This window comes from Artemia sp. Qi Xiang Cuo, chromosome 4 (genome assembly GCF_049724085.1).
Source record: "Artemia sp. Qi Xiang Cuo chromosome 4, ASM4972408v1, whole genome shotgun sequence".
NCBI classification, from domain to species: Eukaryota; Metazoa; Arthropoda; class Branchiopoda; order Anostraca; family Artemiidae; genus Artemia; species Artemia sp. Qi Xiang Cuo.
In genome coordinates, this window is record NC_142797.1 from 63,575,529 (window position 1) to 63,593,339 (window position 17,811).

Below are 17,811 nucleotides of genomic sequence, written 5' to 3' on the forward strand. Positions count from 1 at the left end.
ATATAAAAGACCAGTACCGAATTTGACCTCATATTCATGTATGAATATGAAATAGGGATTTCTGTAATAGAATTTTTTTATTTTAAGATTTCCTTCTAATTATCTTAAAACACTAACTAGGTTCCATTGTTTAAGTTCTATAGAACCTTTCTTAGTCGGAAAGAATGTTATCTAAGATCGATCCAGCTGTTTTAAGATGACTTCTTGTAGGTTATTTTATGTATGAACTTGCTTACCTTAATCAGAGGCTTCACGTATGAAAGGAACCCCTTACCTCCTCCCCATAGCTTTCCGCTAGTAACACACATTGGTTTTACCAATTTTACAGTATTTTTTTCTGATTTAACTGCAATATTAGAGTGATTTCTACTGAATCATTGATTGAGTTTCAGTTTATCCCCCCCCCCCCTTCTAAAAAAAATAACGAAATGTCCACCTGGTATAACATTTTTGATTTTAATAGTTTTTCAATTTCTTATTTTTTGATAAAAATGAAGTTGCGTTACTAGAATTTTGTTTCAAAACAAAATTACCATTTAGTTGTTATGTCAAGTAAATCACATTGGTTTTACCGATTTTACTGTATTTTTTGTCTAATTTAACTGCGATTTTAGTGCAGTTTTTTTTACTGAATCGTCAGTCGTGTTTCAGGGTTCCTCCTGTCTCCCCCCCCCCTACTCTAAAGAAAAACGTCCGTCTGAAATGAGATTTTTGATCTTAATGGTGTTTCTGTCTGGGTTTTTTTTTTTTTTTTTTTTAAATTGATTTCCGTTAGTAAAATTTTTGAATCTTCCCCTTAACCCTGCTCTATCATAAACCCTATCCATGATTTCATTTGACTCGTTTGATCTAACTTCTTTCTATAGAAGTTCATAGACAGAAAGTTTTTTTTCTTTTTTAGTTAAAGTCATGTTTTCGTTAAATGTATTTATTTAATAATTTTCTATAAAAATTTACTATTGCGGAACTTTTTTTCGAGAAATGTCTTTTGTTGATAACTAACAAGTGATATCTATTCATTTATTTTATGTATTCTCATGGCGTAAAAGTTTTTCAATTAGTATTATTATAAACAAAATCCATGCATTTATTCACTTATTTTAACCTGACTATTTCCTGTAGGAACTAATAGAAAGTGACGACCATCGACCAGAAGAACCCCAGTTACGATTGTACGACTTCTGGGGACTACCCCCACTCCTAACTACGACCACATCTACCCCAAAACCTAAACTAGAAAAGCGGCTGTGTAGAGTGGTTTGTACTCGAGGTGGGTCTCTCTGGTTGATGGTTGATGGCTTTGCTACCGCATGTGAATGAGAACCTTTTTTACCCTACTAATAGTGAGGTTGGATGATAATCTAGAACGTTAGGGAAGCTTTATGTCTGATATCCTCACGGGGCACAAAACTAAACTTAAATATGTCTTATTTTTCTCGCTTTTGTATACTTCTCAATCTAAAACTACTTTTGCTAACCATATCCATTGAAATAGGGGTTTTCAGTAATTATTTTTCATCATAACTTATTCCTTGTCTAGATTACTTTTTTTTTAACTTGGATTTTATATTCATTCTCCTTTTTACCATTTCAGTGAGAATGTGATTCTTCTTTTGTTTCTTTTCTTTTTTTTTCCTTATGTTATATTTTATTTACTTATTACTAAATGTTATTAATATTATATAAATACATTTTATTTCATGCTATTTATTTTATATTTTTTTAAATATTATTTTTCTTTATTTATATTTATTTATCCTAAAAATTTGTTTATTTTCCTTTTTACACTGAGGACGGTTGGGGGGAGGTCTCGGTCGAAATATTTCTTTTTCTCTCTTTTACTACTGAGACTACTTTAGGAAAAACTCTTAGCTGCTCAGGTCCTAAAACGGGTTTTTCAGAAATTGATTAAGTCAACTTTATACATCTTCGTATGCTTACTGTCAAAGCTCTAGAATGACTCTTGACTTTTTAAATTTTTGGAGATATTCTAAAAAATTACTATTAATGCGAAAAATGATGAAATAAAATAGCGACACCGACTATTAAACTGCGTTTTAGCTAAATTATTATAAAGAAAAAAAAAGTATTTTGAAAAACACGACCCAACACAAAAAAAACGTAAATATTTCCTCTACTTGGTACATTCATTTTTAAAATAAGCAATATATCCTATTTTGAATTCTTCCTATCGTTTTTTTTATGACTTGATCAACCTGACTTCTGGACGGATAAAATTGAAAAGCTTCCATACATGTTTATATTAAAATTTATCATAATAACTTTAAACACGATACTTGAAAATTGATTGCATTTGTCATTTTTAGGGGTTTTAGATTCCCCCCCCCCTCCATAAGTGCTGGCTTTAATACCAAGGGAGAAGGGGAGTATAAGGTAAAAATTATAAACGATGTGGTTTAAGCTACTATTTTTCCAAAGAGGGGGGGGGGGGTAAATATTATACGTGGTATAGAAGGTCAATTTGGCAGGGTTTTATTCATCTTGGTTGTAATTACCTAACTTACTTAACAAGCTTACTAAATTCTATACTTAATTGATCTATGCTTTGTATTTGATTGTTGCAGTTGCTATATCAATTAAATCACAGGTCCGGTCCTTGAGAAGAGGGGGGGAAATTGTAACATTTCATTCAACTACTTTTCCAAGGGGGTGGAGGGTAAAGTATTGTTCCTGAAATAGAAGGTCAGATGCGTTGGGGTCTTATGTAACTTCATTATACTTAACAAGCTTACTGAATTCTATACTTGACAAATCTGTTTGTGTATTTGAGTGGCGCAGTTGCCCCCCGATCCGAAGGAAGGGGGGCAACTGCGCCGATCCGAAGGAAGGGGGGCGATCCGAAGGAAGAAAGGGGGATTTTAATCAATGTTTTTTGGACCACTGTTTTTCTATGGGGAGGGGGAGAGCATAAAACCATACATAAGATAGGGGACCAAATTTTATACGGTTTTGCCGAGTTACATATTGGAAGCTCGTTTCTCTGATTGGCTTCGTTCTCTGAAATGCCAAATTATTTGGACGAGTGACACCATTCTCGTTTTATGAATATTAGTTCTGTTACTCGAAATACTTTGCTGCAGAAAAGGGTGGAATAGAGCCCCAGATGCTACCAATGAAATACCACTCGTATCGACTCTATGTAAATGCCACATCTCTAAGGCTATGTCAATTTATACTGAGCCAAATTACAAATTCTTAGAGTCCCTTTATTGACATTTTCTTATCCAAGTAGTTTTTTATTCAGAATTAATCTTCTTATATATATATATATATATATATATATATATATATATATATATATATATATATATATATATATATATATATATATATATATATATATATATTGTGGCCGTGAAAGTCTGAAATCTGGTTAGTGTCGACATTCACCGGTGAATGCCCGAAATTAATTTTTCTCTGCTTGGATTCAATTAGGTTTTAGCGAGTCAAGTAATCTTTTTCAGTCTTGTGCAAGCTATGATGGTAAAAGTTAAATTTATGTTAGATTGTGTCAGTTTAGGTTAGGTTTGGTTGTTATTATCAGAAATGGGTTGAAAACCTAACTTAACCCAATCTAATCTAACCTAACCTATCATCATCAAACCTTGTATTAAATTGAAAAAATTGACTGGCAACGCTGACTAAATCCAAGGAGAAAAAAGGTATTTCAGACATTCACCGGTGAATGTTGATGTTCACCAATTTTGGATAGTCACGGTAACATATATATTTGTTACTTTGAATGTCCGAAATCTGATTAATGTCGATATTCACCGGTGAACATTCGAAATTGCTTTTTCTCTGTTTGGATTCAATTAGCTTTTCGAATCAGCTTTTTCAGTCTTATGCAAGCTTTGATGGTAAAAGTTAGGTTTTGTTGGGTTAGGGTAAATTAGGTTGTAAATCTCAAAAATGAGTTAAAAACCTAACCTAGCCCAACGTAAACTGATCCGTCACCATCAAACCTTGCATAAAACTGAAAAAGTTGACTGGCAACGCTGACTAAATCCATGGAGAATCAAAGGTATTTCAGACCTTCACATATTTCGGACATTCACGATTTTTGTAATTTTTTTTCAAGCTTCGTAAATTTTTTTTTTTTTTTTATTATAATACATTTATTACTACGTTTATTTTGCCAATTACGCCAACTTACCTTGTTATTAAAGGACGAGCAACGCCAAACGCAAGATGGCTCTGGTGCTTTTTTTTGTCAACCCTAGTGCCACTTTTGACTCCTGTAAGTTACCTTAATTTTCGATAATCCTCCAAAGATAGTGGATGGTATTTAGCTCTCAGTATATTTAAGTACATTACAGTTCCGGCTGCTATAGAAAACACTGCTCTGGTTATTTAATAGACTGTGGCCTTAAATGGTCCTTTAATATTGTGTACTCACAATGGAGTTAGGAAAGGTTAGAGAATGTATCGGGATCGCCACGTTCTAGAGAAAAGGTCACTAAATAACTGTGTAGGAATGAATAGACTAGAGAAACAGTCCAAAACTATAATTTTTAGGTTGAAGCGTGATACTAAATTCGCAAATTTCATCCCCCTCTTGGTTGTGTTTGATGGGTTAAATACAACCAATGGGTTCAATGGGTTGAACCTCATGGTTCAAAGTCTCTACCCACCCATCCTGCTCACTTCAAAATTATTTTAATGGCTAAAATTTATTAGATCACGTCTATTGATTCTATCTTGACCTGAATCTGGGAGTTAAACATGGGGTCCGAGACATTAAAGTTTGGGTCCTTGTAGGTGACGTTAAAGTTTGAAATTAAGTGACAAAGATTATTATGTCACCGAGAGGAGAGGAGGTTGGATAAAAAAAAAAAAAAAAAAAAAAAAAAAAAAAAAAAAAAAAAACTGGGTCCGAGATACTCTGTGAAGATTTGGGTGTTTTTTTGAAATTTTAGCTGGATTTTAGCTCCCTCTTCCGTATTATCAAGACTTAGCCAATTGTCCGATCTTTTCTTTTTCTCTTTTTGTTAAACTCACTGTGTCAGTGTCTGTGACTAAATCTTCACTTACAACATTGATACCGTGACTTTCAATTGACTTATCTCCATAATTGTTTTCGTAAAATATAAAAAGCTTTTGTTATTTGTTGTTTTTATGTTGCATAATTAGGATATGATTTATTTTGAGGCTCATGTAATGTATTTGTTGGGGTTCCACCCAAGGGCGGATCCAGGATTTTTTTCGGGGGGGGGGTACTAAATTTTGACTATTTCGGGGGGGGGGTTTACTAATTTTTGACTCAGTTTTTGACTAATTATACTGATTTTTACCTAGGTTTTACTAATTTTCGACTTATTTTCGACTCGGTCAAAAATTGGGGGGGGGGGGGTTTAAACCGGGTGACCCCCACTGGATACGGCCTTGGTTCCACCCCTGTTTCTTTTCTTTTCAGATAAATGACCCATTTTCTTTTCTGTAATTATATTTGAATATAAGATAATTTTTAATCCGAATTTGAATTTTGGTTGCTAAGCTCGGCTATTTTCCAGTAAGTAGGCTAAGCTTTAAACTAAACTCTGTTTTGGAATTTCGGGTTTCAATCATTGGAATATAAAGTTAAGAAAAAACAGAATGGATTTTGAATGGGGATTGAGAGGATTGGCTGGGCCAAGCGAAAGTTCACCCCTATGAAAAGTTGCTGTACAGAACGAATTTTTCAGTTAGTCTCCATATAGACCCCTTTTGGGGAAGGCTATTCTTTTTTGTTATATGCGACCTTTGGAAGATTACAAGTAAAATATTTTCTACAGCTGTGTACTAATTTTCAAGGAATCCAGACCGGGAAGGAACAGAGTTACAAGATACCGTCATTATTATATTGACAGGAGGGTTCGTTACCTCCAAGGAGATAATTATAGATTTTTAGTGGTGACCCGGGTTGGGTACTCCCTTGGCCTTAGAATTTGGCCATTTGACCGCTCGATCACGTTATCATACCCTGGGGCAGGGTATACTGTAAATTGGTTATTAAAAACCCTACATTTACAAAACTGGTGTGGTAGATACGGGCATAACATTATACTATTTAGTATCATCGGGGGGTTTCCCTTTCAGTAAGTCGTGTAACATTAGTTTCACACCAACAAGGGGTGACACCTGTACCTTACCACACGAATACTGGTGGCATTGTAACCTACCGGTATAATAGTATTTATATTTGTTCGTTTAAAGTTTGTTTTATCTTGATTCAGTTGATCTGGATCCATCATTAGGATCCAGATATATGTAACCCAACCCAACCTAGCCTAACTTTAACTTTTACCATCAATGCTTGCATAAGACTGAAAAAGCTAATTGAATCCAAGCAGAGAAAAAGGAATTCCGGACATATACCAGTGAATTTCGACATTAGTCAGATTTCAAAAATTCACAGTAACACACAGAATCCGGGTACACACGAAAGAAAGACTGCATTGAAATCTCAAAGCCGCTATTGGTAAACAGGTGTGTGAGAAAGATTTAAACTTTATTTTTTGGACTTTAGGGGGACTAAAAGGTAGCTAGGTTAGGTTAGGCTTGATTGCGTATTTAATATGCTATGCTTTACCTCCACCCTCCTAATGTGCAAATATATAGCCCAATTTTTTTTCTAAACTATTATATTTGCATCCTATTTAGTTTTATATTTTATTAGCATTAACGAAACTTCACTTCTCACGTGTGTACCCAGATTCTAGACAAGTATCTATATATATATATATATATATATATATATATATATATATATATATATATATATATATATATATATATATATATATATATCGTGAATTTTTTTTTTTCAGAATGACGAGAATAAGGAGAATAGTGTCGAAAATGGAATTGTCACTAAAGGTAGAAAGAGGGAGTTGAAAATCCCCCAACCAAGCCTAAGGTACAAGAAACCTGGTCAAGCGTTTAATTAGATGTCTACTTGTATATTTGGGATTTTCTGTGCATATCATTTTATGAAATTGTGGCTTATAATTTGATGTGAGTTTTGTTCATTCATTTGAAACGTTTAAAGTTTTAATTGAAAACATTACAGCTTCGGGAAGTGATTGAAAGGTACATTGTTTAAGCTGGCTAATGGGGCAATACAAATCCCTTCACTTCATTGACTATATTTGAAAGAGTAGGAGTTTTATTTAGTGTTTTGTGTGTATTCTATTGTCATTTTAGTAGATGAAGAATTTCTAACATTTAAGAGAGCAATTTCCTATCTTAGTTTCATCTAAAATTAAATCATATCAAGATGTATTTCAGGGAACTCACCCCCTCCTTCCATCCGTCTGACTCCTGCCTCAATGGCTTAACTAAGATTTATTCCAGTTTTTTTTCACTCCTCGCATGGTATATTCTCCTTTCCTTTGTCTCATTTTTCCCTGAAACTTAGATCCTCCCTTTTACAAGGAAGTAAATCCCTGAAGATTGTTCCGATTTTAACTTAACTATTGCAAAATGGCGTGTTTTAGTCAGGAATTTTGTGTTTTAGCCAGGAATTTTTTACAATATTTGTTTTTCTTTTTTTATATTTTCGATATTAAGCTATTACTGTATTACAGAAGAAAAACGCAAACTATTTCTAACAGAAAAAAAAAAAATCACCAACAGTTTGGCTATAATTTTCTCCCTGAGCACGTGTATAAAGAAGAGGGTAATCAAACTGTTAATGGGCCTTTTGGAGTCCTACAAAGTAGATTTATGCGAACCTGGTTCTCGCCTGAATAAAAAGCTTTCTTTTGCTTTCTTTCTTTTAAACGAAATAGCTCAGAACACTAGTTCTCATGAAGGTGGGAGTTGCTCCTAAGTGGGAGCTGCTACCGACACAATGGGTAGATAAAGAGGACTCCCCCTAAAACTGGAGCAAAAAATCTCCCCTGGATTTCATTTTTAATTTGAGGAGCTCTTCAATCATTCTTTGCTTGTGAAACAGTGCGTTTTCTATTTTGGTTTTATTGAATTTCTGTTTATCTCTTGCTTACGAAGCTCCTCCCCTGGTTACCTCCATCTGTCTTGAAACAAACCTTTGAAGGTAACCTCACTTAGAGATAGCAAATTCTGAAGCACCCATGCAAGAAGCGGGAAAATCAGCGACCCCTCATCCAAAAAAAGTCATTGTTTCTATGATTTCTTACATTTTATTTCCATTTTTTTAATACTTTTTAAAGACTCCCTCCCTGGAACAAAATCCTGCGTTTGTGGATGAAGTGAACCTATGAACTTTGGTCAAATATAGTAAAAACAATAATAATAAAGTTGCTATTCCACAATGCACCTGAGGAAGGCATGTTTTACCTACCAATACAACAGTCTGCAGTATCCACAAATGTTGGGAACACAAGCCTGCAGCTCTTGTAACTGTGGGATCTGCTTCACCAGGTTCTGCCATTTCATGTGCCGTTAACAATAAGTAGAAAAAGAAAGTTCTAGCTATAGTTAAGTTAGAGCTGTTGTACAAATTTGTGGTTTATATTATCTTTTTCTCGCGTAGAAATTTCAAGGACCTTTGTTTAATGTAAGTTAAAATAAATAAAGGTTTAATCTGATTGATCTTATGCGTCTTTTTGTGTCTTAAGATAGGTGAATTTTCTAGAACAAAATCCCCCCCCCCTGACCCCTGGAAAGACAAAAATAGCTTTGGACACAAAATCTTGTAGTAGTCTTAATTCTGAAAATTGTTCGTGTCCCTATAATACAAGTTTTGTCCGTGCCCCTCTCCCAAATCTCAATTCTATATCTTCTCCTGAAACAGAATCGTAAGGATTTTCTTCTTCGGGCTAAACTACATGTTCGAGATAACCCCGATTCATCTATGGATATCTCCCCTATGATAACTTCCTTAACCTTAATATTAGTCACAGGACTTCTGAAAACGTCCTACAGGTAGAAAACATCCAATAGGTAACGGTTTAGGATATTTTTTTTTTATTTGATTGGTTCGGTTGGAATTATTTTTGTGATTAAATGCAGGACAAAGTATCTTGTTCTTCGTAACAATGGTATAGATTTTCTAATACACAATAAAAAAAGCTTGGTAAACTTAAAAACCTAGAGTTTTTTTCTTTTTTCACAAATCAATATATACTTTAAAACCAAAATATCTTTCACTTTCCTCAAGCATTCAACTAGTATAATGTCGTATCGTTACGCTGTTGTCAGAAAAAAAAAAATTTAAGCAGTAGTTTTTTGGGTCAAAACGAATTGTTTCTTATAAAAGGACTTTTTGCTAAATTACTTCTTTGGCACTTTAATAAAACAGTTGAAGAATAATTTATGCTTTCATGATGAAGGGTAACTACCTCCTGGAAGTTATGACGTCCCCCCTCCTGAACACCTCACTCTTCACGCTAAAGTTTTTCGGCACTTTAAAAAAAGTTACTTATTGTTCTAATTACACGACCCTTGTGTTTAAGGAGTCGCTTTTAAAATAATGGGGCAAAATTTAAACTTCAGCGTAAAGAGTGAGGTGTTAAGGAGGGGGCAACCCCCCTCATAGACGTAATAATTTCTGTTCGTTTTAAGTTTTAATGTTGCTCCTTACTTTCAGTTAAAAATTTGTTTTTTTTTATTTTATTTCTGATCGTTTTTTAAATAACGCCAGGATATTCACGGAAAAATCCCCCTCCTTTCGGAAATATCCTCTGGACAATTCAATCCTGGCGAAAATTTACCCTGGACGATTACCCTTAACATCTCCACGCGTAAAATTGAATCGGTAAAGAGAAAGCAAGACATATAAAAGAAATTTCACATGGGAATTCTTTTAAGTTCCCCCAGTGTAAAATTTCCCCTGAAAAGTTTACCCCCTGGGAACTTCCCTCTCCATAGAAAATTTTCTCTTGCAAAATCCCCCGAGCAGAAAATTCGTCCTCCCCTCCCCACCCGAAAAACATATGCAGGCTTCCCAATAACAAAACCTACACGTAAACAATGGACAAATTTTTTAACTTAAAGACCTTTCCCAGGGGCTGAGGGAGGTCATGTTATCTCCAAAGACATAGTTATTGGTCTTTTTAACTATGCTGAGCAAAAGAGCTCATCAAAATCTCAAAATTTTGATCGGATGATCTTGGGAAAAAAGTGGCATGGGAGGGGGCTTAATTACCTTCCAATTTTTTTGTCACTTAAAAACGTTACTAGACATTTTCATTTCCGTTAGAATGAGCCCTCTCCCGACGTTCTAGCCCCAATGGTTTGATACGATCACCCCTGGAAGTAAAAAAATAAAAATAAACACGCATCCATGATCTTTCTTCTGGCAAAAAGTACAAAATTCCACATTTTTGCATCTCCCGCCCCCCCTGGCTGAATGATGCTGCCTAATTTTTATATTTTTGTTCTGATATTTCTATTATATAGCTTTAAAAGTGTCAATTAGATGAGGTTTGCCCCCCCCCCCCCTGGAATTCAGCTTATGGGCGCCCATGCTACTATCTATCCCACAGGCTAATTATATAAACTGTGATCTACACTACAATTTGAATTTGAGTCGAGGATGTATCTGGCCTAATCTCGGCACGGCGAGCCCAATTGGGAACTAAGAATGTTACGTTACTATCTCCTATACAGACAGAGTAGGGTTCTTTGACACGCTGAATCTGATGGTGGGATTTTCATTAAAATTATATCTAGGGGGTCTTTTCCCTTTTTTCAAAAATCAGATAAATTTTCTCAGACTCGTAGCTTTTGATGGGTTAGACTAAGTTTAATGAAACCTGTATATTTAGAATCAGCATAATAAGACAATTTTGTCTGGTATATTTATATTGGCATCAAAATTCCGTTTTTTAGATTTTCTGTTACTATTGTGCCGGTTCGATCCTTACTTTGAGTTCGTTACTACGAACTGTTTGAAAATCGAGAAACAAAGCTAGGAATATTAGTGAGAATGCTTCGATTTAGTAGAGAAGAGGAGGTGCTTGAACAGGATAATTGTGAGTGAACAGGATAATCAGAGGAATATCAGGCAAGTAGAGAAAGCATTAAAATTTAAATTAAGGGTGGGGGCACAGTTAAAATTGCTGAAGATCTAGAAGATGAATACATACGCCATAATACTGACATACTGTATTCGTATGTTGAAAAACTGAAAGGGAGTAGTCAATCTGGACATGCCCCAGTTAAAAACAGGAACAGGGCCTCAAATAGTGACATTAAAAGAGTTAATGCGTGATAGGCATAACATTTTGAGAATGGGCTAAACTGTGATTAAGTTACAGGAAATAATACAGAAAAGAATGAAAATGTTTGTGACACTTTGGAAGTTAATGACAGTTTATTTTTCGAGCCAAAATAGGAAACAGTACTGAAAAATTAAAAATAATAAGGCCTACTGATATCGTACTGATAGTATGATAAATGAGTTTTTTAAATATGGTGTCTGTGAAGTTAGAAATTAATTAATGTAGATTATGAATATTATTTTTGAAAAGGAGAAGTAACTAGTGATTTTTGTACAACTTTAATTAAACTCTTTTATAAGAAAGGTGATGTGAAAGGTATGACTAAAGTGAGCTCTTTTGTAGTTTGATCGGTTCTGTTTTTATCTGAAGTTGGGGCAACAGTTTGCTAATTTCGGTACCTAAGATAGTTACGTCTCTTCACTTGCTATTGATCGATAAATTGCGTCGGGATGAAAATTGAGTGTTTCCCGACGGGATAGCTACTTGCTAATTCCGGTACCCTAAGAAAATAAAAATGAAATAGATGTCGTCTTGCTTAATGTAAAGTAGCAGTTTGATTACTGCAAATTCCGGGATCTGAAGGAATCCGAAGTGAAAATAGCATTTTGCTGATTCCAGTATCCCGTTTTTGGATACTGGCAGCTTGCTGATTCCATTATCCCTTTTTTTGGATACTGGGTGCTTGCTGATTCCAGTATTCCTTTTATGGATACTGGCAGCTTGCTTATTCCAGTATCCCTTTATCCCACGAAAATGGAAAAAAACGCATCTGCCTTTTTGTAACAGTTTTGAAGTTTGATTATTGGTAATTCATAGACCAAAGGCAAGTAAAGCCGGGATAGCAGCTTGCTCATTCTAGGAATGTAAAGTAAAGAAGTTTCTGGGCTCAAAAGTATCACTTTATATATAATGCAGTAGTTGGCTTATTGCTATTTTTGGGATTCAAAAAAGCTTGCTAATTCAGGTACACAAGAAGACAAAATAGAACGAATCGTAAGATTGTATCTCCTTGCCCATAAGGAAGTGGCTGGAATGCACGTTTTTTTCCAGAGCTAAAAGCATTCGAACTAGAGAAAGGTATCTTCCTGCATAATAAGTAGTCGTTGGATTATTGATTACAAATTTTGTAAGCTAGGATCAGATCAGACAATACGTTGATCTTCATTTTTTTTCTAAACCAACGTTTCACCCTCTCTTATTAATTTGTTTAGTCTCAAGCTATTCACTTTTTAAAGAATCACGTCATAGTAAAAATAAGTCTTCAGAGTCTTGGAAGTTCAGATATAATTTTTCTATAGATATAAATTTATTTCTAAATTTTACATATAAATGTATTTATAAAAAAAAATTAGCCTATATATAAAATATAAAACTGGTCTTAGTCGTAAATAACTTATAATAAACGGAGAAGAAATTATTTGGGTTTCCGGAACAATGACATTAAATTTTTGTCAATACTACTACAACTTTCATAAAGTAACTTGATAATTAGTAACAACTTGGTAACAGTCGGGATAAGTGGAGGATTATTTGTTTTGCTATCAATTTTTTCATAGATGAATAGAGATTCTAAAACAAATTTATACTCTTCAATTTTGGGACTGACAAGTATTTCAAGTTATGAATCTTTGAAAATGTCATTTTTCTCCACAATTTTTATGTAGTTATCCATATTTCACAACAGTGTTCCGCCAAAAATAGCGATTTTCTGTGGTCATTTAAAATAGCCGTCTTTAATTACAGAATGATAGTGTCTATCTTAAAAAATTCCGCTTTTGAAATATTGCAACGTTTACATAAAGTTGAAATTATCTAGTTCACTACAAAAACTCGAAAACGTTGCAAATACACCTAAAATAGGTGTAAATAAGAGGTGGAATGGTGAAAATATTAAAAGAAATATAGCTTGGTTTCTGTAACTTCAATCAGCAAATTCTTATAGCTCTGAAAACACCTGTGGCCTAAAAAGGGAGAAAATATTTTCTCTTCACTTCTTTATTTTCTGTCGATTATTATAAAGTGTTTGGCCAAAAAAAGACACGTCAGGTTGTTCTAATAGACTTAATTTCCTTATTGACTGCCTATTTTGACTCCAACATTACTCCCCAGATTCACTAAAAATTTCTGTCCTTCATGTAGCCTATATCCAAAAAAGCCTTTCTAGGAGAAAAATCTGGGTCTTAAAAGGTGAAGACAGAGGAGACCAAGAGAATGTGTAGGCAATTTCTCTGGGAAACATCTAAATAGCTTCAAGCATTTAGTCTTGGTTTCAAGGCTTTTCTTCATATTCTTCCATACTTTTTTTAACCGTGCAATACACCCTGGATCTTGATTCTACTTTTAGCATTTTCAATGTATTCAACATATACACTCATAACACTACCTAGGTAAGGAAAAAATCCACTTGATTCATCAAAATAAACTTTTGATCAAACAACTCGTCCCATTTAAGGGTTAGGCAAGAACCCTTGTAATTCCTACTGCAACACTGGGTATATTTGATTTCAGTTCACTGCTGCTAGCACCTTCAACTTCCAACAAAGTAAAAGTACTCATCCAATACTAAAAATATGAAGAATCACTATCTGTAACAGCCAAATAAAAATCAGTGGGTTTTTAATCATAGTAGCTATTGTCTTCACATCGATGTCGTAAAAACCAGTCTCTTATTATTTCCAGCACTTGAAGCGTAGACCAGGTTCTTCTTCACAAAACAATTGAAAACCACGGCGATACCAGTCTCTTAAAAATAAACTGAAATCACGGTTAGGGTTTTTTTCCAATCATACAAGGGTAAGTATTCTTTCCATTAATCACATTTATCATAGTGACAATTGGAGCACTTGAAACCTCTAGTGTGAGAGTCACAAGCATCTTCAAGATAGGAATTACAGTCTTTAATTTGCGCTGCTTATCCTCTATGCAATTTACATCGATTGCATAATCTACACTTTCATTATAGACATCAACAATGATACAAGTCTCACAGGATGACCAACTGCCCGATGTATACAAACGTAGTGGACATGTGTAGAACATTTTTTTCAATTTTGACTGTCTCGCTTACAAAAAGGAAGTGACAGAATATAAGAGGTTCAAGTAACTAATCGTGAACTATAGCTGACTTCACTGTAGTCACGTCAGAACCATACCCTAACGGTGATAAAAAATGGTGAGTCACACAAAATAATTCTTCTTCTTTCTCTTCTTTCCTTTTCTTGAAAATTTATGTCCAATTTTGTCCAATTATGTCCAATTTCTATATGAAAAAAGTTGTTGTCTGGGACATTCCCAGAAAGTGAATACCTGCTTGTTTGGCGAATGGACTACTTTCCTTTGTATGCATTAAGTTTGAGCACGTTAATGAACATGAATAAATACGAATGAGACGAGATATCTGCGAAAGGAGTATTTTAGATGTAAATCAGGTTTACCCCAACAACACAGAAATGCAAATTTGAATTTTCTACTATAGAAAAAACCACATCAATAGCTTGTAAAAATGTTCAATGATACATGTGACATAACATTATATTTTGATGCATTTGTAGTGTCGATCGAGAAGAAATCGGAGCCCATCAATAACTACACAGAATTTCATAAACAATAATAAAGGTAATAAACCAAATTTTATATCATATCTTCAAAGAATAGTTCCCAGCGCAAGAACAACAGTAAATCAAAATTTACTCCCAGCTCTTTTTACAGTTACAAGGATTGTAGTTGTAAGCAACTACACTTTTTACAATTGCAAGCATACGCTACCTCAAAGGATAAAAAAAAAACCTAGGAAGATACGACAATCTAAGGAAGACAACTCACTTCCTATGTAAAAAAAAAAGAATTATTTTTTACACTATAAACATCAGGGACTAAATCCATTCTGTTGAGTAGTAGGAAGGCTCGCTCAAATGAATGTTAAATTTGGATTCAGGATCCAATTCTGACTATATAGGGATGTTTGAGCTTTAACCCCCCCCCCCTCCCGATGTGCAAATATATACCCTGAATTGGTATATAGCGGTGGGGTGAAGAGAATTTGCCTCAAAAGCGATTATTATTAACGGAAAGAGCATAAGAAAGAGGCATCGAGTGGTATGTTCACTGTATTCATATGTCAATAATATGAACTGCTCAATATTTACCCATTTTTCATTGTCATTTTCAATTTGGTCCAATATTTTTGGCCCTGGATTCCTTTCTGAAAGTGTCATTCACCTAACTCAACTATTTTCCAAGATAGCAAGAAACGTCTAAACTACAGCTTTAGGCTACCCTATATTTTCCTAACATACCCTTTTATGTCATTTTGATAGTATGGGTCCCATCCAATGCAAATTCTTGGACCCGTGGCTGGTAAGATAAAATTTTATTTCAGAAAAATTGGCCATCACAAGCAGAGAAGGGTGATTCACGCTTTTAAATGGTGCCTTAAAGTCTTTGGAGAATTTTATCGGTTTGAGAGTAGACTATGAAAAGATTTGTTTTGGTTGATCCTTCTTCGTCGCCTTACTGCATGCTGTATACTCACTTTTACATTTCCAAGAAGAATGATTGGTCTCAACAGCTTTTAACTTCCTTCTATAAAATTTGATGTTGAATCTACCTCGTTTTCACTTGTTATTTGTACTTAGATATACTTCTTCGTCAGTGGGTTAAAATACCAGGAAGACGCCTGGGGAAAGGCCCAGGCAGAGATAACAGAGATCATACCGGCTAGCTGTTTTATCTTTTGCGCTTAAATAATTTAACTGGATTTTTTTTATTTCGCTTAATACTTTTTCTATCATTTCATAAAAAAGTACAAGAAAGAGGGCAAAGAGCAAATAATGGGCAAAAAGAGTGCAAATCCGGTCCGTGGAGTGAAGGAGTGCATTTCAAACGAAGTGTGCATGTTGGCAACCCTGCTTGCGATCGATAGAATGAATGTTCTTTTTACTTCTAGAGCGATAGAGAGAGGAGGAGTAATCAAGTGCCGTCACATTTTAAATCAATTAAACCTGTTTTGTCAGAACTTTTCCACTTATTTGTGGTTGCCATGCGCAACAATGGTTTGTTGTAGACTAACAAAGCCAAAGAAAGAAAATTCTTTCTACCTCAATTCCCTCTTGTTGCCTATTGGTTCCCTAGAGCGAGGATCTGAAAGCGGGTGTTAATTTGAAACTTTCGGAGCTATTTCTGTTATTACTATTGTTCTTACAATTTAAATAAATAAAAAGAGAGAAAGTGACTAAGTGCAGGGTTGTTGCACTACTATTGATTTATCACTATTTTTAGTGATTTTTTTATGCTGCCTAGTGATTTTATTCTTGCTAGTGATTTATAGTGATTTTTGCTCTAAAACTAGTGATTTTTCACTAGTTTTCTAGTGATTTTTCACTAGTGAAATCTAGCGATTTTGCCCGATATAGCGTTTAGACTCATGATTCAATCGAATAAATCATACAAGAAGCTAATTAATAAAAAAACAGAAAACAGTGATTCACTACAGTTCATAATATGTTCCAGATTAGCATTTATGCAAATAAAACGCCTTTGAAACTTCCAATTTCCCACCATATGTGGATATCAGATATAGACCTATGAACGTTGTCATCAAGATAACAGGTGAAGCTAGTTAATCGCAAAATTGCAAGTGTTCTATACTTCCTATTTCACAACATTTGGTCAGGTCAAATTTTTGTCTCCATATTTATGGGTTTTTTTTCTCTGTAATCTATCAGTTCTAAATTAGATTTTCTTCTGTTAAAACCTTTGAAAGTGGAGTAAATGGTGGATATGAAAAATAAGAAGTTAGGTATACATTAAATATAATTTTCCAAATGAAAAAAGAAATCATTGAAAAAGAAAATAGGACATAGTGTTTTTTTATAATACCATGTATAACATAACTATATAACTAGATATAATAAATTGATTGCAGTTTGATTATTCTATTTGGTTGGGAGTAGGGGGATATCTACTCTGGGAATTATCTAATAATTTTAATCTTTACTTCTAATATCTAATCGAAACTCCAATAATTTTCCAAATTCACTTATTTGTAATTAAAACACCTAATAAGCGCAGATAACGCCCTATTCTTTAAATTTTTGGATTTATGTGCTAACATATCAGACAGTTTGTGGTAACAAACTGTAAGAATCGAGCAACACGGCTGAATAGTAACTGAAACTCTAGAAAGAGGATTTGGATATCAATCGATAAATTATGGGCTTATTATTGATTCCAAATATATAAGATTCATTAAGCTTAGTTTTACCCATAAAAGGCTGAAAAACTGTGAAAATTTGCCTGATTTTTGAAAGAGGACTGCTAAAACTCAAAGAAATTTAATAAGAATAAATACATTAGATTTGGTGTATCAGGGAACCCTACTGTAGAGGTTTGAAGCCCCTATCTGCAAAAGAGTTGAATTTTGTAATATTTACGAGAAGAAAATCATGGATGCGTGTTTATTTGTTGTTTTTTCTCCAGGGTGATTGTATCAAACCAATGGTCCTAGAACAGCGGGAGAGGGCTCACTTGAACGGAAATTAAGTTTCTGGTGTCCCTTTTATTTGACCATAAAGATCGAACGGCTACTATCTCTTCTCCACAT

At 34.2% G+C, this 17,811-nt stretch overlaps 1 protein-coding gene across 2 annotated transcripts in view; it reads left to right on the plus strand.

Moving 5' to 3' along the window:
• The window catches only part of Klp61F (Kinesin-like protein at 61F), a 206,626-nt gene extending 198,049 nt beyond the window's left edge, over positions 1-8,577 (plus strand). The window contains exons 20-21 of one of the 2 annotated variants that reach the window (XM_089088482.1): positions 1,123-1,270; positions 6,831-8,577. In XM_089088482.1, the coding sequence (XP_088944608.1) occupies positions 1,123-1,270; positions 6,831-6,835 (153 nt within the window). In that variant the 3' untranslated portion in view covers positions 6,836-8,577. The remainder of the gene's footprint in view (positions 1-1,122; positions 1,271-6,830) is intronic. The other variant, XM_089088483.1, reaches the window with a different exon arrangement.
• The last annotated feature ends 9,234 nt before the right edge of the window (positions 8,578-17,811 follow it).